General features: G+C 51.6%; 1 protein-coding gene across 3 annotated transcripts in view; it reads left to right on the top strand.

Annotated features, from left to right (window-relative positions):
* Trio (trio Rho guanine nucleotide exchange factor) overlaps nt 1-23804 on the top strand; it is a 353577-nt gene that overhangs the window by 199979 nt on the left and 129794 nt on the right. For all 3 annotated transcript variants that reach the window (XM_045132004.1, XM_045132006.1, XM_045132005.1), the window contains exons 11-15: nt 1403-1594; nt 15669-15838; nt 17085-17259; nt 21627-21822; nt 22304-22470. In XM_045132004.1, the coding sequence (XP_044987939.1) occupies nt 1403-1594; nt 15669-15838; nt 17085-17259; nt 21627-21822; nt 22304-22470 (900 nt within the window). The remainder of the gene's footprint in view (nt 1-1402; nt 1595-15668; nt 15839-17084; nt 17260-21626; nt 21823-22303; nt 22471-23804) is intronic.

The raw sequence follows: 23804 nt of genomic DNA, 5'->3' as shown, positions 1-23804 counted from the left end.
TTGAAACCTAGCAGTGTTATAAGGCAGAGGAAAGGGGACCAGGAGACACGTACACATTGCTGTCTTCTGTGATGCCCTCTTGGGGCCTGTCAGCTAGAAGGCCGTCACCCTGTGGCCCTAGGACCTTGGACCTGCAGAACCATAAACGAAAATCCACCTCCATCCTATCGCCTCACCCAGCTGTGGTTGTGGTGTTGGCAACAGAAAAGAACTTCCAAGGGTGCCCTCCCCACTCTATATGGACATTTCCCATGTCATTCCCAGCCTAGTGCAGGGGCACCTTTGTCACCTGACTGAGGGTCTTATTCCCTGCGCATTCTGATGTGGGTCACATTCCACACACTCAGATGAGACGCAGCCAGTCCCTAGTCTAGTGTAGGCTGAGTGTTTCAGGAGCAGAAAGGAGTCAGCTTCTCTCAAAGGGGTCCTCCTGGAGGTCACCCTGCTCCAGAGTGACCGAGGGCCTCCCGCTGGCCTCAGCAGCTCCTCTCAGCAGTGCCCTCCCAGGGCAGCTTCCGGGTCATAGTCTCTGGGCTCTAGCTTATGTGCTCTTGTGAGGAACACAGCCGCAACCTCAGTTTATCAAGAAGTGAAAGAGAATCATCTTCCCAGAGCATTACACTTTATTTACACTTTATATATTGCTGTTGTAATTATTGTTTCCATTTCAAAAACATCTCCCCTGAACAGACAGAAGAAGAGCTCACCCTTGCCAGTAAGTCATGCTGCTCAATTTAGCCACTCGTAACTTGCTCATGCTCGTCATCCCCCCCCCCGTGCTCATGCAAGCAAGCCTAACTAATATAAATATAAATATAAACAAGCAATCAAAAAAGATGAAAGTAGAAGGGGGAGTCGTTGGGAAGAAGGGGCGAAGTGGGAGGGATGAGAGAAGGAAATGGAGGTAAATATGTTCAATGCATGTTTTATCCATGTTTGAAATTGTCCATAAAGAAAATAAAAGTTAAAAAGCACATGGAAAGGGATAGCAACTTCCATTTGTAGCCTCACCTGAAATTTGCACTGGGGCAAGTTAGGATACAGCAGCCTAGGAAACCAGAGACACAGAGCTGGGCTCCGGCTCCACTGAGAGGGAAAGTGAGGCAGGCATCTGTGGCTGTTTTCTGTCTGCGCCAAGACCTGAACGCCCCTTCTGAGTCCTGCAATGGCCTCATTCAGCTTCAGAAGCAGGAGCCTTGCATGCTGGCCAGTGCTGAATAACCTTCATGGTTTCAGAAGGGGCTGCCGACAGAGACGCGCAGAACTCCTAAAATCACCGCTCCTCTGGAGAGTTTCTGTTCAACTTCCATGCACCAGAAATGCAGATTGGTTCTGGCCCTGGGTTCCGGCCCGCAGGCTGGCTGGCTGGTTTTATTTATTTGTTTCCTTGGGTCCTGTGCAGAACACATACACCAACGCGGACAAGCTGCTGGAGGCAGCTGAGCAGCTGGCGCAGACGGGGGAATGCGACCCGGAGGAGATCTACCAGGCTGCCCATCAGCTGGAAGACCGGATCCAAGATTTTGTTCGGCGAGTTGAACAACGGAAGATCCTACTGGACATGTCGGTGTCCTTTCATACCCATGTAAAAGAGGTAAGGCATTATAGAATGTAATTACACAACTGCAGTATGTCTGAAACCCAGGACAGTGAACTCGAGGTGGCAAAGTCATGCATTGGCACCGTTAGTGCCACGTACTGCTGTGCACTGGACTGTAGTGTTTGCCGCCCTCGTCACATAGTGGGCACTGCCTTTGCTGTGGTGTCTCTGGTGTGAGGGGTCAGGAGACAGAGTTTGTGGGCCAGGAGGTTAGCAGGGAAAGTGAGAAGGCGGGTGTGCAGGTGGCTGTAGGACCTCCCTTCTGATTGTGTCACGATAGCTTATAGTTTTACCAGACTGCTAGCAGATAGTATCAAAAATTAATATCGTATTGCATTCAATTTGTACCATAGCTAACATAGTACAAATAATACTAATGCTAATGCCACGAGTATGTTCTTATTAAATATTTATCTGATGACATGAGATGTTATTTGGAGTATGAAATATAACATTCATACCATATACAGAGTATATGCTACACATATATCACACATATAATATAAAACATATAATATAGAACATGTCTATGTACATAACGGTATGTGTGTGTGTATATATTATATATGTACATACACGTAATACAAAATTCTTGGAAGAGGACATAAAATTGAACTATGTTATTTATTAATTTTATTAATTTATTAATATGGTAATATGTTCTGCTTGATTTCTGTCTTTTGAGGCAGGATTCTGCTAGTGCTGCATACTGGCCTTTAACTCACTATGTAGCCTAGGCTAGCTCCAAAATCTTGGTCGGCAGTCCTCCTGCCTCGGTCTCTTTGGTGCTGACATCATATGCGTGTATTGCCATGCCTAGCTCCTTAGGTTACTTTTGAGGCTTATAGTAAAATTGATTTCTCTGAGCAGCTACACACTGAGTAAAGATGGTCAATCTAGCTTGTCAATTTGACGGGATTTAGGATCCTGTTGGAAACAAATCTCTAGGCAATGTCCATGAGGGGTTCTCTAGATTAGAGTAATAGACGTGGGAAGAGCAACCCTAACCGTGGGTGGCGCCATGCCATGGGCTGGGCTCCTGCACTGCAGAGAACACTGCGCAGCCTGTCGCCGCCCAGCGCTCCTCTCTCTGCCCTGGGACTGGGAACGGGATGCGACCAGCTGCTTCGTGCTCTTGCAGCACGCCGCCCCTGCTGGGACGGCCGGCCTGTGAGCTGAAATAAAGTCCTCCTCCTCCTCCTCCTCCTCCTCCCGCGGCTGCTGGGGCAGGCAGGCTTTTATCCGAGCAGTGAGGCAGGTGGGACGGTGCCAGCTTGCTGCAGCTGTGCTCCAGGGAAGAAATTCTCCACAGAAGGCCTCAAAATGACAAGATGTGATACAGCTCCTTATGAGCTAGAAATGCATACGCTGGTGCTTGTGGGTGGTTGGGAGTTAAGCATATAAAACTTGATGCTAACAGAATAAAGAGACCACTGGGAAGGGCAGTCTGGCTTGTGTTGCATAAGAAAGCACCCGAGGCCAAGGGCCCATAGCCTACTAACAAGGGGACTTCACTGCACTCCCGGGCCTTGGGCACTTTGCCCACAAACAGGTTGTTTGAGCTCCAGGAGGACCTTGCTCCCTCCTGCTGAGATCCTGTGAGTCCATGGAGTGAGTGGAGGGAGCAGTTGGCAATTTGGCAATTTGCTAAGAACCTGGGGAGTTGCTGCTTCTGTCTGGCCTGGGCTTATGGCCGGGACTAAGGTCCTTAGTGCAGAGGGGCGAGAACTGAGAGGCGGGCAGCAGAATGGAATACCTAGCTTCTTCCTCTGCCCTTAATCATGTCACAGCTTAGAGACATTTTTTCAGTGGCTGTTCTTTGGGGTGGTTTCTCGCAGATGCAGGGATCTCTAATCTGAGCTCCTCACTCAGGTCACCTGAAGTCCACCACCTGCTTTCCTCCCCCCCCTTGCCATCGGTGCTTGTCTGTAGTACAAGCCTGATGAGGTCGTCGGTGCTCCGGAAGCGCCAGTGACTTGTACGTGAGGAACAGCCTCCCTGCCGGCCAGCCCCCACCTCAGCAGCGTGCCAGGTGCCCGACACCAGGCCTCTCCCTGGCCTCCGTGAGCCGCCGTCCTCGCGCTCTCGGCTCTCCGCACGCAAGTCTCCGTGAAGCCCTGCTCCGTTCCCGTAGGCCTCTCCCCCGCTAGCATGAACTAGCGAGTTCCTTTCCTTTGTGAGCTCAGAGGAAGAAGCGGGTGGAGGGTGACCTGTGTAGGAAAGCAGGCAGGAGCACGGGGTAGCCTGGATTGCCTGAGGGCCAGAGCGCTGGGTAGCCATCCAGTCTGCCAGTTCCTCCTTTGAGTCACTGTCCTGGGCATCTTAGATGCTGTGGGAGACGAGGGGAAAGGGCACACAGCTGTTACTGATGCTGTGCTGGCGGGCCGGAAGCGCTCCTACCTGTAGCTGGAGGCATGTAGCACCCACCTGAGCCACCTGCCCGGCAGTGCTCCTCAGTGGCCTGGCAGCCTGAGGGGCACAGTTGGCTGCCCTGTAAGACCAAGCTGTGGTTCCACGAAGCAGGCACGGCAGACAGCGGAGAGGAAAGCGGCATTCTACAAACAAGTCCTGGATTTGCCGGTTTTTCTAATAGTGTTTTAATGGGGAAATGGTATTGCTCAAGGAATCCAGTAGCGTACCACGCAAGTCAGTATTGCCACTAAACTTGGAAAATTATTTTGAAATGTCAACACTGGGCTGGGGAGATGGTTCAGTGGATAACGTACTCGCCACTCAAGCTGGTTCATCTCAGACCCTCTGCTGAACAAAAGAGAGCGACAGAACACAGAACACGACCAGCAGGGGAGGGCTCCAGCCTGGAAGAGGGCCTCGCAAGAGGCAGAGACGGGAGAGCTGCGCCCTGGCTTCCGCATGTGCACCTGGAACGCGGACACACACACACACACACACATCTTTTTATGACTGAAAGCACCTTTAATTCTTCTTGATCAGCTCTTTAGGAATGCTACAGTGTATGAGTCTGAAGGCCAGAGAAACCTTAAGTATTGCAGGTTAAGTTGTTCCCTGTCACGCTTGGAAAATTTCTAGTGGTTCATCCTTTCCTCTTCATGAAGGGCCTATGGGAGCAGAAAACTCGCCTTCTTTATCACAGCCATTTTCTCTGAGCTCCACCCAAAGCCAAAGGAAGGTTTGGTGGCTGGTAGGACATATGTAGCAGGATACAAGACCTAGGTGACTCACAGTGCAGTGAGGGACAGAGTGGCCCATAGCTTGGCATATGGCCTGGTTTTTCCCTTCGGGCTTCATTTTAGCCCCTGACTTTTCCTCAGAGGACTTTTCTCTCTCTCTGTCTTTCTGTCCCACGCCCCCCCTCCCCCTCCCCCCGGTCCCCTGTCCAGGTAAGGTCTGACTCTAGCCCAGGTCGTCCTAGAATTCACTGTGTAGTCCCAGGCTGTCCTCTAACTTGGGGACTCTCCTACCTCAGCCTTCTGAGTGCTGGGATTTAAGTTGTGGGCACCTTTCCAGGCTGATTTTTTTTTTTTTTTTTTTTTTTTTTTTTGAATAGCCCTCAGATGTCTTCAGGGTTCTTTTGTGTTTTTGAGGTAGGGTCTCGTTCTAGCCCAGGCTGACCTGGAATTCTCTATGTAGTGTCAGGCTGGCCTCACACTCACAGTGATCCTCCTACTTCTGCCTCCTGAGTGCTGAGATTAAAGGTGTGTGGTACCATGCCTGACTTTAGGGTACTTTTATGTACTGCACAGAAGCTCCAAACTCTAAGGAATACTTGGTAGGTTTGTGCAGAAAGAATGATTTTCTTCAGTAGTAATTTGAAATAGGTTATTGACTGAATCCTTATAAAAGTTCAGGATAAGTTTGATTAGTTTAAAATGAAATTGTAGTTAAGGGCCATCTGGAGGATCATGTTGAACCAATGAGGCATTTATGTGAAGTCACATCAAACAAATGAACAATTTTTTAAGGATGTGCCAATCAGGTTTTCCTAGGCAGACCATGTAATTCGCCTGAGAGGGGTAGAAAAGAAACTTGTCTTTCACTAGGCAAGTTCAGAAGGTCTCTAGACCTGAGAGTCACCCCTCTTCCTCCTGCAAAGATGGTCTCAAGCTTCCCTGCAAGGGGGGGGGGGGTGTCGTCACACTCTCTCTCTTTCTGGCTCTCTGAGGAGGTGAGCTCACTATAACTCTGGAAGCCACCGTCAAGGCAGTGTCCCCTTGGGGCTGACTTCGAGATCTCTTGGGGATAGCCGTATGGAATGAGATGGAAGGTGGCCTTTCCTGTCTATACGGGGTCCGAGCCTGTGCCCTCTGCAGTGTGCCTATATTGCTAATGAGTTGGTTCTTCTGGTGATGTGGGCATGTTTTTTGCCTTACTCAGTTTCACACCCAAGTGAGAGGGAGAAAGGATTAAGGCCATCTGTAGACTGATTCTCACCATAAAAAGAATAGAGAGGGGAAGAGAGTTGTTCTGGCAGTAGAGAAAGAGCATTTCCATACGGAGGACATTATTGTGTACCTGGATGTCAGATGCTGAGATCTCTGCCCCGTCCCCTCACAGTCAATGTGGAAGTATTCCAGGTACCTGGACGTCAGATGCCGAGATCTCTGCCCCGTCCCCTCATACAGTGTGGAAGTACTCCAGGTACCTGGACGTCAGATGCCGAGATCTCTGCCCCGTCCCCTCATACAGTGTGGAAGTATTCCAGGGCCTGTTTTACTTCCTCTGAAAACAGTTATAGGCTTTGCCCATTTTCTGGAGGCTTCGTGCTCATTCCTTGCCCCATCACACCCCATGTCTTTTTAAAGTAGTTAAAATGATTATCGATTGGCCTGACACACATTTGGCCTTATCAGGGAGGATTTTTCCCCTACATTTGATCTTCATCCGAACTCCTCAGTATTACTTGTGGCATTTAGTCACATGAATTTTGGCCACAGTCCTCTCTCAGTTTGTCCTTTGTATTTTGACCTCCTTTCCTGTTGGATGCAGTTTCCACCTTTTCCTTGTCACTGACTCACTCTTTCTCTTCGTTCCCTGAGCTAGCGGTGCTGTGTGCAGAGGTGGTGTGATCCAGTGGTGGTGTGATCCAGTGGTGGTGTGATCCACTGGTGGTGTGATCCAGTGGTGAGCAGGCTCAGAACTGCCCGACACCCCGGACACAGTGAGGCCAGGGCACGCCTCCTTTCCTTCGTGTCCCCGCTGCCTAGCTCGCCTCGCGGACTTGGTACTCAGCAAGCTTGTGAAAGGAGCGGCGCCATCTGTATTTACGCTCAGGTTGCATGCTTAAGTGATAGTTTTATTTTCAGCCACAGTAAGAACATAATTGTTTTCCTCCATTCCTACTTATTCTTTCTCAGAATTAGCTCCTGCCTTAATTGCTAATTACTTCTTGCATTCAAGGTCTATTTGAGGTAAACAGGTGGTGACACTGAGCGCTGTGTCAGCTCTGGCTTCTGAGATGAGTCAGTGGCTTGCATGGTCTTTGTTCTCAGGAGCTTTGGTTTCCCAGGAAGGTCATCCCAGTTCAGTCGGGCTGCCTCGAGTTCGGTAAAGAAACCCCTGGTTGTGTTCTGCAGACTTACACACTTAACTGGGACAAGCTTTGTTTTTGAGTAATGCCTGGGAAAGAGAACCTTTCGTTTTATTCAGAAGTCAAAAATAGAGGCCTACCAACCACCTGGAGAGTTTTTTTTTCTTTTCTTTTTCTTTTTTTTCTTATAGCACAGTCTGACTTCGTGTTTATGCCTTGCAAATGAGCAGGCAGGCTTCCCTCTCTAAGACAGCTGGAGCCAAGGCTTGGCCTGCACCCTGCCCCCAGCAAGGAGAGGGTGAGGAGTGGGTACTCTGGGGATGGGGCCACTGCTCACAGCGGAGCTCTCCTCTCACAGCCGGGGCGGCTCAGCTGCCTGCAGGGACTGAGGGCTGCTGCCCATCGCACAGCCTAGCCACCCTCCCTGGCGTCTCCTGAGTGGTGGTTTCGGTGCAGAGCCTGTTCACTGGGCCGCTGGGCCAAGCCCCACACACCCCTCACCCCGAGAAGCCTTTCCTCTGCTCTGTGTGGACCCTGCAGGCCACACTGTGTGGTGGTCACTCATTTGCTCAACTTGTGTCACAAATAAAGCATGTGTGCACATGTGTGGTTTAGTGTATAGATTCACGTAGTGACCACCACTTTCAGCATACCGAATTGTTCCCTTATAATCTTGTAACTGTTTCTGAGCCCTGGCACTAGCCATTGTCTTAAATCTGTATTATTTTTGTTCTTTCAAGCAAGCCACATAAGTAGAATCATGAGCTCTTTTGTGATCGACTTTCCACTCTGCTTCTTTCCTCTGAAGTTTGCATGGTCTTGCGTGTGTCAGCCGTCCTTCCTCTTATTACTGTGTCAGTATTATTTCACTGCAGGGTGACAGGAAATGGCCCCGTGCAGAAAGCTGTGTGTGGCAGGGTCGGTGCAGGAGACATGCTTACCAAAGTCTGTTGTGTGATGGGATTCCAGATCTCAGTAAGAGTCAGGTTTGCTTGCTTGATTGACTGAGTTTCTGATGCTGAGCACGGACCCAAGGGCCCCGCCCCGTGCATATTAGGCAAGTACTCTGCTGATTTTCCTTTTTTCTTGAGACAGTCTCACCAAGTCGTCTGATCCTCTATGCCAGCCCACCTGTCTTCATTCATAGTTTTTTTTTTTTAACTTAAAATATTTTGTTCATTTTTATTTATTTATTTGAGAGCGACAGAGAGAGAAAGAGGCAGGCAGAGAAAGAGAGAGAATGGGCATGCTAGGGCCTCCAGCCACTGCAAACGGATTCCAGATGCATACACCCCCTTGCGCATCTAGCTAACGTGGGTCCTGGAGAATCGAGCCTCGTACCAGGGTCTGTAGGCTTCACAGGCAAGCTCTTAACCACTAAGCCATCTCTCCAGCCCATTCATAGGTTTTAGTATGTATGACTGTTGTGTTTTTTAAAGACATTTATTTATTTGAGAGAAAGAGGCAGATAGAATGGATGTGCCAGGGCCTTCAGTAACTGCTAACACTCTAGACACATCCACCACCTTGTGCATCTGGCTTACATGGGCACTGGGGATTTGAACCTGGGTCCTTATAGGCAAGCACCTTAACCACTGGACCATTCTCCAGCCCATGTATGTCTGTTTTGATTGAGAATAGATTAAGGTCACAAGGGGCAGCACTCTACGTTCATCAAAGAAGGGCCTTTAGACGTTACTGGCACCCTCAATGGCATACCCAGAGTGATTCGTGGGCTTTCATTAAGCAGCGCCTAGGATCGTGCCCTCAGGAAGTAGCCATCTTGCTCCTGCTGCTGTTTGGCTTATACAGGCATGTCTGAAAGGGAACTGAAAAACAAGGCAACTTCAGATCCTGCCACAGGGGCACACAGAGCTAGAGAAATCAACTCCGAGCTTCGGAAAAAGGCATGGATGCTCCGGGAAAGTGGCCACAGTTTCTAGACTTGAAGACTTGTTCCAGCAAAGAAGAGAATGTTTCTTGGCCTACTACAACCATGTCAGGGGAGCAGTGGCCAGTCTTCAAATGGGGGTGAGAAAGAGTTGTTCCCTAATTTGACACTCCAGGATATGAGAGTTGCCGAAGCCAGTGTGTATGTGTTGGGGACGCTGTGGAATAGAGCGCCAAAGTTCCTGGCGCGTGTTCTTTCTCAAGCGGAGTGCTGGGTAATGTCCCCATTGATTACTCTGACCCTCAGCTCTGTTAGTCATGTCCCATTTCTTTCAAAAATCTGAAACATTTTTATTTATTTGCAGCAGAGAGAGAGAGAGAAATGGGGGTAGAGAGAGAATGGGCAGAATGAATATGTACGCCAGGGCCTTTGGCTGCTGCAAATGAACTCCACGTACACCACTCTGTGCATCTGCCTTTATCTGGGTACTGGGGCGTCAAACACAAGTCGTTAGGCTTTGCGCACAAGCACCTTTAACCACCGAGCCATCTTCGGCCCAGTCGTGTCCTGTGCCTTGTCCCCGGGCGGTCGTCATTGCCATGTGCGTTAGTTCATCCCTGTCTTTGCAGAGAGCCCCCCCCACCCCGTGGGACTCGAATGCCCGTGTAGCTCCCCTTACATGTGGGTCTGCCCTGAACATGGTTGTGGTTTGAACATGGTTGTGGTTTGTGTCCTTGTTTCTTCCTCATATTTGTATCTTCATGGATGCATCTCATGATACTCATCTTTTTAAAGAAATATACCTATTTGTCTATTTATTTGAGCGAAAGAGAGAGAATGGGCACGCCAGGGCCCCTAGCTACTGTAGACGAGCTCCAGACGCACGCACCACCTTGCACAGATGGCTTACATGGGTTCTGGGGAATTGAACCTGGGTCCTCAGGCTTCACAGGCAAATGCCTTAACCGCTAAGCCATCTCTCCAGCCCTCATGATACTAGTCCTAACTTGCCCTTTCCTACCCCTGCCTATGCAGCCTTTAGCCATTTTCTTTCAGCATCTCTTTCCCTGCCCACACAAGAAGAAAAAGTCCTCCTCGAACCCCTGATTCTTTCACTGGGGCACCAGGCATTTATAACCAAAGCATAGTTCATCATCTCTGCCTAAAGAATGCACTGTAGGTGGTTGGAACAGTTCCCTTTTTGTCCTGTTTTCCTTTCTCTTTTCTCCTTCCTTCTCCTCCTCCCTCTCTCACCTCCCACTCCCACGCCCCCTTCTCCTTTTTTTGAGATAGGGATTAAAGGTGCATGCCCCAATGCCCAGCTGTCCTGTTTCTTGGCCCTGACAAGAGTCACGTGTTGTGTTATATGCATAGGTCATCCTCTTGCCACTGTCCATCCTGTAAGTTACCATCAAAACTACCCACTTCTAACTTGCAGCAGCAGCTGTGGGCACCTATGTCTCTGATGCTGCCCTTCCTGCCTTTACAGTTTGCCCATCCCCTCTGGTGCCCACGTTAGAAGCAAGAGCAGGAAAACGCCCCGATGTTGTGAGCTTCTGTGTAAGAGCCCTTGTAGGATGTGAGCTTTTCCCTGTCTTTATCTCACTGGCTCCTCAAACTGACTGTGCAGGTTAATGGGGATGCATGTGTGCAGTCACATGACCCCATTGCACAGAAGGCAAGCCTGGTGGTGGAGTGCTCCAAGGACTTTGCCCGGCACACACTCAGGTCAAAGGTCCCTGGCCGGTGTCTTAAGTCCTCCCTCAATGCCCACCCCAGATGGGCACTGTGGCCTGTGCTCAGTGTACATCAGGTACGACGCCTGGGACCTCAAATCTGAGAATTTTATCACCAGGGAGCTGGCCTGGCCCTCCTGCCCTCCCTCCCTCCCTCCCTCCCTCTCTCCTCCTCCCTCCCTCCTTCCCTTCCTCCCTCCCTCCCTGTCTCCCTCCCTCCTTCCCTGTCTCCCTCCCTGCTTCCCTCCCTCCCTCCCTCCTCCTCCCTCCCTCCCTGTCTCCCTCCCTGTCTCCCTCCCTTCCTCCCTCCCTTCCTGTCTACCTCCCTGTCTCCCTCCCTCCTTCCCTGTCTTCCTCCCTGCCTCCCTCCCTCCCTGTCTCCCTCCCTCCTTCCCTGTCTCCCTCCCTGTCTCCCTCCCTTCCTGTCTCCCTCCCTCCCTGTCTCCCTCCCTCCTTCCCTGTCTCCCTCCCTGTCTCCCTCCTTCCCTGTCTCCCTCCCTCCTTCCCTGTCTCCCTCCCTTCCTGTCTCCCTCCCTCCCTGTCTCCCTCCCTCCCTCCCTGTCTCCCTCCCTCCCTCTCTCCTCCTCCCTCCCTCCCTCCCTCCCTGTCTCCCTCCCTTCCTGTCTCCCTCCCTCCCTGTCTCCCTCCCTCCCTCCCTGTCTCCCTCCCTCCCTCTCTCCTCCTCCCTCCCTCCCTCCCTCCCTGTCTCCCTCCCTTCCTGTCTCCCTCCCTCCCTGTCTCCCTCCCTCCCTCCCTGTCTCCCTCCCTCCCTCTCTCCTCCTCCCTCCCTCCCTCCCTCCCTGTCTCCCTCCCTTCCTGTCTCCCTCCCTCCCTGTCTCCCTGCCTCCCTCCCTCCCTCTCTCCTCCTCCCTCCCTCCCTCCCTCCCTGTCTCCCTCCCTGTCTCCCTCCCTCCTTCCCTGTCTTCCTCCCTGCCTCCCTCCCTCCCTCCCTCTCTCCTCCTCCCTCCTTCCCTCCCTCCCTGTCTCCCTCCCTCCTTCTCTCCCTCCCTCCCTCCCTGTCTCCCTCCCTCCTTCTCTCCCTCCCTCCCTGTCTCCCTCCCTCCTTCTCTCCCTCCCTCTCTCCCTGTCTCCCTCCCTCCCTGTCTCCCTCCCTCCCTGTCTCCCTTCCTCCCTGTCTCCCTCCCTCCCTCCCTCTCTCCCTCCTTCTCTCTCTCCCTCCCTCCCTGTCTCCCTCCCTCCTTCTCTGTCTCCCTCCCTGCCTCCCTCCCTCTCTGTCTCCCAATGGCCTTCTCTTCCTGCGGCAGGCTTTGCAGGGCCCATGTTGGCCTTTGGGTCCCATTGAGGTGGACATTGTGCCAGGTGCTTGGGTTTTCTCCACAGAATTTTCCTCCGCAGAACCTGCATCCAGGTTCATGGGCCAGGTCTGGGTACACATGCAGCCCAGTTATGGTCTGACTGCAAGTTCTTCATAACTTCCACCTTGCTTGCAATTACCCCCAGACAGGAGTGAGCACCAGACTGATGGTGCCGCCGTGTCTCTGATGCCCACTAGGGGGCAGTGTTGCATATCCTGCGTCCTACCAGGGCGATTCTCAGGAGCAAGTGGCCCAAATTTACCCAGAATGCAGCTCCTCTTGCTGGGGGGTCGAATTGGACCTTTTCATCATAAGCTAGCTGCTTGCACAGAAGTGCAGTTTTTCATCCTTGGAAAACTTGCATGTAAGAATTTCATAAGGATCCTAGAGATTTCTTTGTTGAAGGGTGTTTAGACATCACACATGCCATTTTAAAAGCTTAAAAATAGATTTTGCAGCTTGCATTGAGGTGTGCGTCAGCTCATCCTCAATTGACATTACAAAGGAACTTTCTCCAAATTTTCTTTTCCTCTGAGTTGAATGGACTGTTTCCTGTGGGACCAGACAGAAAAATTCTTAAGTGGCAACAGACTGTCGGACATTTGACCTCGTGATGTTAAATATAGCCTTGCTCCTCTACCTCAGATATTTTTTCCTTTTCGTCGGCGCAATCCCACATGAATTCCTGCAGGCCCCGTAGCTCTTACTGACTCCCCTTGCGGGCCGGGTGGGTGAGCACATTCCACCAACAGAAGACCCAAACATCCAGGAAACACCAGTTTTTTTTTATAAGTCCACCAGGGGGAAGGGCAAAATGTGACCCCAAAATACTTGAGGCACTTCCCCCAGCACTCAGAGGAAGCCAGAGTGAATCGAGTCTTCTGCCACCTTTCCTCACAGTGAACTATTTTCAGGAGTGCAAGGATTCAGATGTGGCATAATATCAACTTTACCAGAGTGGCATGCTTTGAACAATTGAGAGAAACCTGTATATACTGGAACCTATGTAGAGATTTTTAAGCTTTGTGATTTTTCTAATGTTTTTCTTAAATCCCAAATAGAAGTAGTGACTAGCATTTCCTTGCTCGTCCTCTCTGCACATAGCTGTCACTTAACCCGCCAAGCAGCTCTGAGTAGGCGTCACCGTGCCCACATACTTTAGAGAAAGCCCAGGTAAGAAACGTGACAAAGGGGTCACAGTAGGTTTGACCTCAGGCACTGGGCTTCAGAGCCCACACTGGGCATCGTTTGGGGAAGAAATCGTTCCCTGTCTTATGGCACTGGAGATATGTAGACCCACACCTGGGTGTCGTATGTCAGGCCAGCCCCAAGAGTGGCTTTTGATCATCTCTTTATCAGCGTATAAGTGAAACTTGTTTAAATGTTTGTAACTTAAGGGACTATTTTGGTAGAAGAATTTTGCAACCCTCTCCACCCAGATAGGAACGTTGCCCCTTCTCGTCTGTGAGCTGAGTTCTGCGGCAAGGCTTCCCAGGTGCCAGGGAGAGCCGTGGAGCCTCCAGGCAGAGCTGGGCGGCCCTGAGCCTCGCAGCGCCTCTGTGCAAGAGTGCCGGCCTCATTTCTGCAGTGGTGGCGCCAGGGCGGTCACTGAGGCTCGTGTGCTCTCGCAGGAGCTGCGCTGAGCTTGAAGAAGAGAGCGGAGTGCACAGCGTGCAGGAAGAGCTCTTCAGTCATCGCGCTGTGACCCTTGCGCGCCCTGCAAGTGCAGCTGTCACGTGCTGCGTGACCAGGACTGCCCAGACAGCACCCAAGCAAGCACTTGCTGATGACAGTCCCCAGAGATGATGCAGGGCACCAGACAGGATTTGGTGACTCAATGGATGGTTCTTTCATGTCAAAATGAAATGCCCGAAATGTGGGTTAGCGTCCTTTCTGATGGCTTTGCTGTGGGAGCATAAAGCAGCGTGGCACTTTGAAGAGTCTGTAGTTCAGGAGCCCACCTCCTGACCCAGCACCCTATTCTTACGTGTTTCTCTGAGAGGAGAGCCCGAGGACAGGTGTTCGCTACAGCCATGTGATGGCCCCAAGGTAGAAATAACACCGGGCTGGTGCTCAGCAAAGGAAGCAAAGAATGGGTGAGCTGCTGGTGCACACAGCAGTGTGAATGTCACAGGACTTCCGCTAAATAAATGAAGCCAGACGAGGATGAGTGTGCAGTGAGTAATTGCTGCAGTGTACTTTCTAAAAGGAAACACAGCCAACAACAATGGATAGAAGTAGATGAGAGTTTGCCAGGGAGGGAGGACGACCAAGGACATGGGAAACTTCAGAGTACAGGGGCCAGCCGGGGAGTGGGGCAAGTGGGGGCAGGCCAAGGTGGGCCTGCTCACAGCACTGTGTGCACACCCAAAACTGTCCGTGAAGGGATCAGAACGCTGCTCACAGCACTGTGTGCACACCCAGAACTGTCCGTGAAGGGATCAGAACGCTGCTCACAGCACTGTGTGCACGCCCAGAACTGTCCGTGAAGGAATCAGAACGCTGCGTCTCCTCTCTCTCTCTCTCACAAAAAAGTACTGGGACTCACTTCATGGGGTAGAAACTCATACAACTTAGTTGTACATAGGTTACATCTCAAACTGTTTTATAGGAAAACAAGCTTAGAAGGAAAAGAGCAAACACAGCACAACTCCTTTTTGCAAATGCACTGTGGCAGGCGTGGGTCTGAGGTTCGAGCCTGAGAAGCTCTGGGGAGTGGCCGGTGCCCAGTGATCCACTGACGCGGTCATCCTCTCCAGTGAGCAGGAGAGCTGTACAGATGGCCAGGAGGCGTGGGTGGGTGCCTCACATCCCCAGGGAAGCTAGAGGCATCTTCTCTATGTGCATCCCACACTGCCAAGACACCGGTACCTGTTTGGTCTAATGAATTGACCTTTTTTGTTCCTGGAATGGTGCCTCAGAGGTCTGTAGGAGTTGATGGGCTGCCAGGAAGCAGGCAGTGCTTTGATCATTGGCTCCTGGTGGGCCTGATTGCCCTCTGGATGGCGGCTTAGTGGTGGGCACACTGAAGGGGTGTCTTCCGTGTGCCCTCGTCCCATGGAAGATGGAAAGTCGGGTGATAGGCTGGCCCTGGGGACCCGAACTGGGTATGGTCACCTCAGGAGCACCACCAGGTGTGATGCTACCTCAGCAAGATTGCGCCCCCTGTGCTGGGGGATATTAAGCAGTCACCTCAAGTGATGATTTAATAATTCACAATGAGCTGTAGCGCCTTGGCTAAGAACAAAGCTCATCATCTGCTAAGGTGGACATGTGTCAGAGAACGCCTCTTGTGGCCAGCTGTCCCCCTTGTCAGAGAGCCTTTTCGTGTTTCCACTGCACGTCAGACGGGCCTCTGAAGAATGGGAGAGTGACTTCCCGTCCCTTTCCTCTTTTGTGACAGTCTCTTCCGCCTCACCGCCTGTTTATTTTTACTCCACACAGCAGTGGCATGCTGCTTTTTTGTGTATGTGTTCCTGTGACTGCCCAACCGTTGGTGTGGCCCCTCTCTCCCCCTTTCCCTCCATCCCTTCCTTCCCTCCGTCCCTGTCTGGGGAGCAGCCTGTCGCCGCCCTGTCCCCACGCGCACGCCCCTGCTCACCGAGCCTCTCGCCCGCAGCTGTGGACATGGCTGGAGGAGCTGCAGAAGGAGCTGCTGGACGACGTGTACGCCGAGTCGGTGGAGGCCGTGCAGGACCTCATCAAGCGCTTCGGCCAGCAGCAGCAGACCACGCTGCAGGTGACAGTCAACGTGATCAAGGAAGGGGAGGACCTCATTCAGCAGCTGAGGTGGGCCTCCTGCCCTCCCCCCCCCCCAGCACAGATCCTGAGACCCTGCTGTGGTTGGGGACGGGGCTCCCCTTCCCTGTCTTGGACAACCAGCATCTGCAGGACAGATGGCATTCATGAATTCAAAGAACAGAGATGGTTCTCGTGTTTTCCCTCCCCTTCTCGGCCCTCCCTGCCAGTGTTTTCATGATGATGATGTGTGTGTGTAGCATATGTGCAGAAGTCCAAGGACAACCCTGGGTTGTCCGTCCTCTTCTTCCGCTTTTTGCTTGAGGTGAGGTCTCCCTTGGTTTTGTTTTTGCCACTTCGTGTGCTCCATTCCATCTGGCCCAGTTCTCTGCCCGGCCTCCTATTGCTGGAGGCCGTCAGGAGTGCAGAAGTGCAGGCTTTAAGCTGGGGAGGTGCATTCAGGCCTGCTGGCCCGCAAGGAAGCACCCTTCACCACCGTGCCCTCTCCGTGCTTCTTGACTCTAAATGTTTCTTTTTCTCATTATAACAGAATAGTCCTCAGAATTCAGCTTTTATTAACATTTCAATGCCATCTGTCTAGTTACTGAACTTTCTGCACACATGGCTGAACTTGAGCCTCCCGAGACTGTGTCCCCAGGCTGTCCTGAAGATGGCAGCCATCATCTCTTGGTAGGCAGGCCTGGGTGGGCAGGGTGGCAGCCCCCCGTGCTTCTCAGGGCAGTAGCAAGACTCGGCTTGGTCTTGCTTCTTTTGGAGGCAAATTTTGTAGGGCCCTTTCATTGGTTCCCAGCCACCATTTACTTACGTGTCATCCCCATTTACCTACCACTCGCGTGATTGCATGGGATCGCTAGCCACTAGTCTAATGTGGTCACTGAGGGAGGCAAGTTTCTTCACTGATTGCAGTAAAGGTTAACCTGCCAGGCAGGATAGGATGGCTGTCATTGCACTGAACAGGTACCAGCTGTTCTCTCTACTTAAGAAAAAAAGTCCTAAAAATAAAACTCTACCAACGCGATTTTCTGTAATTGCCTGGCTTCTTGGGAAGGTGGCACGAAGGCGCCGCTCCAGTGCTGTGCAGCCGTGCCCGTCCCTGCGCGCTGCAGCCGGCTGCTCAGAGGAAGGAGCCTGGCGGTGGTGTGCATGTGGCGGTGTCTTCCCTTTGCCCAGACTTCCTGCCAGCTCTCCTCCCTCTGACTTGAGATGCCCGATCCAGTGTCGAACAATGTGAGACTTTCTCGTTCAATTCCTGTTCACCCTGTCTGCGCCCTCCCAGGGACTCTGCCATCTCCAGCAACAAGACCCCCCACAACAGCTCCATCAACCACATCGAAACGGTGCTGCAGCAGCTGGACGAGGCGCAGTCGCAGATGGAGGAGCTCTTTCAGGAGCGCAAAATCAAGCTGGAGCTCTTCCTGCAGCTGCGCATATTCGAGAGGGACGCCATCGACGTGAGTGCCCAAGCTTCCTCTGCTTGTCCCTGTCTCTGGCCTCTCCCACTGCCCCAGCCTCCAGCAAGAGAAGGGTGGAGGCGGAAACAAGGTTCCAGAGGCGCTGGAGCTCTCTGGGGTGCTGGGGAGGCCTGGCGCGGAGCCGCGCAGTCTGGGTGGGAGATGCTGTGGGACAGATTGAGTAGCTGGGGATAGGTCGGCACAGGAGGCATGCTGGCTGTGGAAGCATGGCTGGGGCCTTGTCGCCTGGGCTAGGTGCTGGACGGCCTCAGTGGGGCAGTGGTCAGTGGTCAGTGGTCAGCGCAGCACCCCTCCTCTTCCCTTGCAGAAGAGGAGCAGCGGAACGCTGCAGTCCTCTCTTCCCTGTTCCCTCTACCTCCACCCCCCCCCAGCTCACTTCATCCTTTTGTGAGACAGATTTCAGGTAGTGGTAAACCAGTTTTCCCTTGCAAGGTACCCTGATTTTCTATAATTTACATCTGAAAGTGGATTTTTGTACTTTACATGTGTATGGAAGAAAGAAGTCCTTTTATCTGCAACCAAAAAGGGTGGTTCTGTGCTCTGTGGTATAGTGCCGCAGAGTGTCTGAGCAGCTTGGGCAATAATGAGAGGAGCCCAAACGCCCACGCCCTGCCTGAGGCCCTGTCCCAGTGCCCGCGGCCCACACCGCTGGTGCTCTGCACTGGCCACGTGGCTCCTGGGCTCCTCAAGGCCAGCCCATGTGCAGAGATAAGACACAGCCCGCCCTGTTGGGTTAGAGTTTATCCACAGCACTTGGGGGTCACTCAGACAGGCTGGGCACCAAAGGCAGAGTGAAGGGTGGCTGGGTCCTGCCCAGACTACCCTTGTTTCCCTTGGCTCTGAAAGGGGTCCTCTGCATGCAGTTCCTTGTGGCCTTTTGGTTCTGGCCCACATGACAGCTCTGTTGGTAACGGGCCGTTTCACAGTTGCCATGTCTTGGCTGCTTGTCTAAACCTCTGGCACCCCTTTCCTTAAAGAAGCCTTGGCATCTCATTACTATTATCAATTAATCACAAGAAAGGCACTAAGTCCAGCTTGGCGCGGTCACCTGCTCTCGTGTTAGTGGTCTGACCTCCATGTTCTCTAGGCCTGCCTGGGATTCGGAATGACAGCAGTTAGCCCAAGTCTGTTTGCCTCTTTGATTTTTCTGAAACTATTGCTCATTCAGTTAAGAAACACAAAGTGTCAGTAGCATTAGTTGAAATTTTCCTCTTAAAACACTTTGGTAATTGAGAATAATTTCTATTTCGTTTGTACTAATGCTTCTTGAAAGGGGAAATATGTTTAAGAATTATATTTTCCTTTTCATCAAGCGGGATATGGAAATACAGATATGTTTCCCCTGCACTGAAGCCACACAGTGGCTGGAGTCCCAGGGGCAGCAGAGCCCGTGCCCGAGCCCAGGCAGTGTGGTCCTGACTGGGAGACTGACCTGCGTCAGCCGAGGCCAGCAACACACACGTTTCTAGCTGGGCAGAGTTCGCAGCCTGCAAATGGTCACTTCTCTTCGTAATCCCAACACGTGAAAATGTGAGCAGTCCAGGCTGGGCGGGCGTCCCCTATCCGGGAAGGCGCCTCCCCCCGCCGCTGAGGAGGGAAGCATGGAGTAGGTCTATGGGAGAACCACCTGCTCCTTTCCTGGCTTCATTTCGGAAGTCTTCGTGCTCAGCTCTGCTAGCTCTCATCTCCCAGTGGCTCAGGCGCCGGGTTGGCTTTGGAGCCTCTTGGTAGAATGAGTTTTAGCTGCTGCTGTTCCCGATGTGCCCTCTCCGCTGCCGCGAGAGTGACAGAACCACCACGGAGTGTCCTGTGACTGGCCGGCTGGGGACGCAGAGCTGTGTGATTTAGTGGACAGCGGGTGTATAAGCAAACGGCCTCATGTTTTTAGAGACCTGTGGGAATGCAGTGGTAGCAGGCAGTCTGTTCTCAGCTGCAGGGATGAGCCCCGGCTGTCTTCGTATTCTGGGCAGCAGTGGAAAGGAACTGCCTCCGAGTTGCTGCTCCCGAGCCTCGGTGTTGAGACCTTACCTTCATCTTACTGAGTTTTATTATGTCATGCATCTCTGGCACTCTCTCTCTTTCTCATAAATACATTTTTTTCATAAACAAGTAACCCCTTCTTTTGCTCTTGTGCTAAAGCATTTCAGAGAGACTGCTCATTTATTGTTTCACTCCTGAAGATGTCCCTAGGGAGCTGTTTTCTTTACTCACAGTGCAAAACGCCTCATCAGCCCACAGTCATTTCCTGTCGCCTAGTACCCGGTACAGGGTCAGATTCTCACAGGTGCCTGCTGGAGGCGCACAGACTGCTCCATCTCTTGATGGTTACTAACCCTTAGTGTTGAACCAGCTCTCCTCCTGTCCTCCTTTGACTGCATGTTCCTTGTCTTTTTGACCACCATGGTCACTTGTCAAAGAAAACATGTCCCACAATGTACACTTTCACTCAATTTTCCTTTCCCTGGTATCCCCTCTAAAGTTGGGCCTTGGATGGAAACAGCATGTTTAGACCCAGGTCTGGTTTTGTGCATGAGCTTTCAGAGGTGGCTGATCACAGCCCCCCTCATGAGACACCAAGCCCCACTGTGGGGTGCAGTGTTGTGACCAGGGCTCTTCCTCTCTGCATGCTTCCTGTTTCTTGCCGTCTTACTCAGATGATGGAAGAAAGCTACATACAAGCAGTGAAGTAGTGAGAAAATTGATCAGGAGCAAAGTGACAGTAAAGGTTGAGTCCAGTGTCCGAGGGGCAGTGGACACTGGGGCGGAGAGAACTCCGAGGCCCCAGGAAGTGGTCTGGGCTTCTTCGTATAAGGATTTTAGGGGAGGATGGATCAATAGGTCCATAGTTCAGGTGACCCTGTAGTTTAACATATTCTTCTCTACTGTGCATGCTCCTTCCCATCATGCATCTAAATTTAGTCCTATGCATGACTAGTTACACATGGGCATAAGTCAGGGTAAATAAGGGTTTCTCCCTAAAAGTTCACGTAAAGGGCACAGTTTGTCTTACTGCCCACGTGCACCCAAAGCCAGCCCAGGCTGCACAGGCCCCTTGATGTGCATGTCCCAAATGTATTCAGGGACACATGTAATTAAGGACTGCTCATGAGTGATGCTCTCTAAAGAGAGGAGACAACTGGATTATTGTGTGGAGCAGGCTGTAAGGGCAGTTCCATGCAGGCGTGGGGCCCAGGCTCCCCACAGGAGAAGGTGTGCTGAGTGCTCGAGCCAAACGGAATCCTGGTGACTAACTGGCCGCTGCGTGCCTATCTGAGTGCCCTGAGGCGGCGGTGTTCTGACCTTCAGTCACTAAAGCCCCCTCAGACATTGTCACGACGCTTCCCCTCACACTGACAATAGATGCCTGAGACTGCTATTTACCAGAATTCAGAAATAAGTAATCTTGTAAATTTTCGCATTTCATAGAGATGCACCTATAAGTGCTTTAGTATGAAAAGTTTTGATACTTTTCTCCTTTAGTGAAACAAAAGAGCCTGCTTACATGGCACATCGGTGGAGCACTTCCCCGAAAGCCATGGGCACCTCATCACCCTCAAAATGCTGTCCTCACCAGTAGTTTTCCATCTACTTCTACTTACGACAGAGAGTTTTTCCTTTGTTACTGGGGAGAGGACTGTGGAGCTCTTTGTTAAACACCACAAAGAGCAGATGGATTTTTAAAAATATTTTGTAGCTGGGCATGGTGGCACATGCCTTTAATCCCAACACTCGGGAGGCAGAGAGAGGTAGGAGCATCGCCATGAGTTCAAGGCCACCCTGAGATGACAGAGTTAATTCCAGGTCAGCCTGGACCAGAGTGAAACCCTACCTTGAAAAACCAAAAAAAAAAAAAAAAAAAAAAAAAAAATTGTAATACACTTATTTATTTATGAGAGAGAAAGAGGCAGGTAGAGAGAATGGGCAAGCCTCCAGCCACTGCAAATGAACTCTTGCTGTGTGCACCACCTTGTGCCCCTGGCTCTTTCTGGGTCCTGGGGACTTGTACCTGGGTCTTTAGGCTTTGCAGGCAAGCGCCTTAACTGCTGAGCTACCTCTCCAACCCCAACAAATGGGGTTTTTAATACTCCATGTGTTTTATTCAGTTGTGTTAAGAGTTCTTTGTGTCTCATCGTCCCACCTGTGGCCTGTGTTGGACCCTTCAACTGGTTTTGTGTCCGTTTATTTATTTTCAAGATTTTTAAACCAGCTTTATTGAGGTCTAATCTGTATGCCACAAAGCTAGATCACATTACATATATGGTTTTTCCTGTGTCCTCTTGAGACAGAGAGATGGGGCAACATACGTGTGTAAGTTCTGGCATTAAGCAAATGCTTCCCTCCGTCAGATCATCTCTGACCTGGAGTCCTGGAACGATGAGCTCTCGCAGCAGATGAGCGACTTTGACACAGAGGACCTGACCGTCGCGGAGCAGCGGCTCCAGCACCATGCAGACAAAGCTCTAACCATGAACAACTTGACTTTCGATGTCATCCACCAAGGGCAGGACCTTCTGCAGTATGTCAACGAAGTCCAGGCCTCTGGTAATTATTTACTTCACACACAACACATAGTACAGTCACATTCAATGTTATGGTGAGGAAACACCCTTAAAGTTCTCACTCTTATGCCAAGGAACACGAGCTTTAGTTTTGCAAAGTGACAGGTTGGATTTGAGGCTGAACGGTGAGTAACTCCACGATAGTACAGGATTTCCGCCTTCTTCCTGACTGCCGCTTCCCTCTTACCAGCAGCTGTCTGTGGCCCAGACAGGCAGTATCTGGAGCTCAGGCACAGGCAGCTGGAGCACTTCCCAGTGCATAAGCTGCGCAGTCATTTGCGAGGGACACCACGCTGTCAGTGAGCCAGGTTGGAGCCAGGCTAGGTTGGATCACGAATGCATCCTCTCATATGCTGCTGGGCATGGGACACCCACTGGTCCCCAGCCTGCGTCATCCACAAGCCCGACTGTGTGGAGGGTCAAAGGCCCAGCGGGATTCTAAGGTTTTCCTTCGATGTCCCCAGGCGTGGAGCTGCTCTGCGATAGGGATGTGGACATGGCCACTCGAGTCCAGGACCTGTTGGAGTTTCTTCATGAAAAGCAGCAGGAGTTGGACTTGGCCTCCGAGCAGCACCGGAAACACTTGGAGCAGTGTGTGCAGCTGCGCCACCTGCAGGCGGAGGTGAAGCAGGTGAGCGCCGCTGTCCTGACGCTCCCCTCACCGTTGAGAAGAGGGTGCTCAGTGAAATGGGGGCTGGGAGAGTGGGGCATGAGAGAGGAGCAGGGCAGAAATGCAGTCAAGTTACAGTATGTTCACGTTCTAAAATTCTCAGTAAAAATGTTTAAAGAAAAACAAGATCACACACATCCCAATACATGGAAAAACTGGCCCGAGCATCTGTTTGGGGAAGGGCCTCCTGTTCCGCAGCTGCAGCTCTCAAGGATGATGTCCTTGTGGTTGTCTTGCTCTTTGGATGGGGATCCCTTCAATCAAGGACATTGCTCTGTAGGCTGCATAACATATGGTCCCTCCCAAAGAAGCATTCTTATTAATTTTAACAAAATCAGACTTTAGCCCAGTGTGGTGGTGCACGTCTTTAATCCCAGCACTCGGGAGGCAGAGGTAGGAGGATCACTATGAGTTCAAGGCCAGCCTGAGGCTGCATAGTGAATTCCAGGTCAGCCTGGGGTACAGTGAGACTCTACTCTGGGAGGAAAAAAAGTCAGACTTTACACAACCAAAATGGTCTTCAGGTTATCAGAATACTATAATGCCACTACTAAGGGCATGGCAAAAACGGGGCATGTCGAGTGGATTGCTTCTGTCTGACTGCCGGTGGGATTCACGCGTGGATGTTGCATTTCACCATGTGGCTGGTGATGAAGTGGAGTCTGGAGGGTCGAGCCGTCTGTCTGGCACCGAAGCCAGGGCAAGCCTGGTGGAAGGGGTCCCAGCGCCTCCTCCACAGTCCTCTCGTGCTTGTGCTCAGAGAGCCGTGAGAAATGTCTGCACAAGTGATCGAGGGCGCCTGCTGATGAGGTTCTTCTTGGCCCAGACAAAGCTGTTTAAGAAGTAAACCAGCGTGCCTTTGCTGTGACAGCGTAAAGGTGGCTCTACAAAGGTCTCCTCCACCCTGTGTAGCCGTCAGCAGATAGTAGATTGCTGGCATCCACCAGACTGCGCTCTTGGTGATGCGTGGCTGTCACATTGCATCACAGGCACCAGAAAGGGAAACAAAGGCACAGTTGCATCAGATACGCTCTTGGTCCCCCGAGACTGCTGTTTTGGTTAATTGGCCAAGAGTGTGTCAAAACAGTAACTTAACTATGTGGTAGGAAATCAGAATGTTATTTTCAAAGCTCTTCCCCAAAGCTCCGGGTTTGCGTTTTTTTTTTTTTTTTTTTTTTTTTGGTTTTTCGAGGTAGGGTCTCACTCTGGTCCAGGCTGACCTGGAATTAACTCTGTCATCTCAGGGTGGCCTTGAACTCATGGCAATCCTCCTACCTCTGCCTCCCGAGTGCTGG

Source organism: Jaculus jaculus, chromosome 13 (genome assembly GCF_020740685.1).
Source record: "Jaculus jaculus isolate mJacJac1 chromosome 13, mJacJac1.mat.Y.cur, whole genome shotgun sequence".
NCBI classification, from domain to species: Eukaryota; Metazoa; Chordata; class Mammalia; order Rodentia; family Dipodidae; genus Jaculus; species Jaculus jaculus.
The sequence above is the reverse complement of the archived record's forward strand: the minus strand, read 5'-3'. Positions and strand labels throughout refer to the sequence as shown.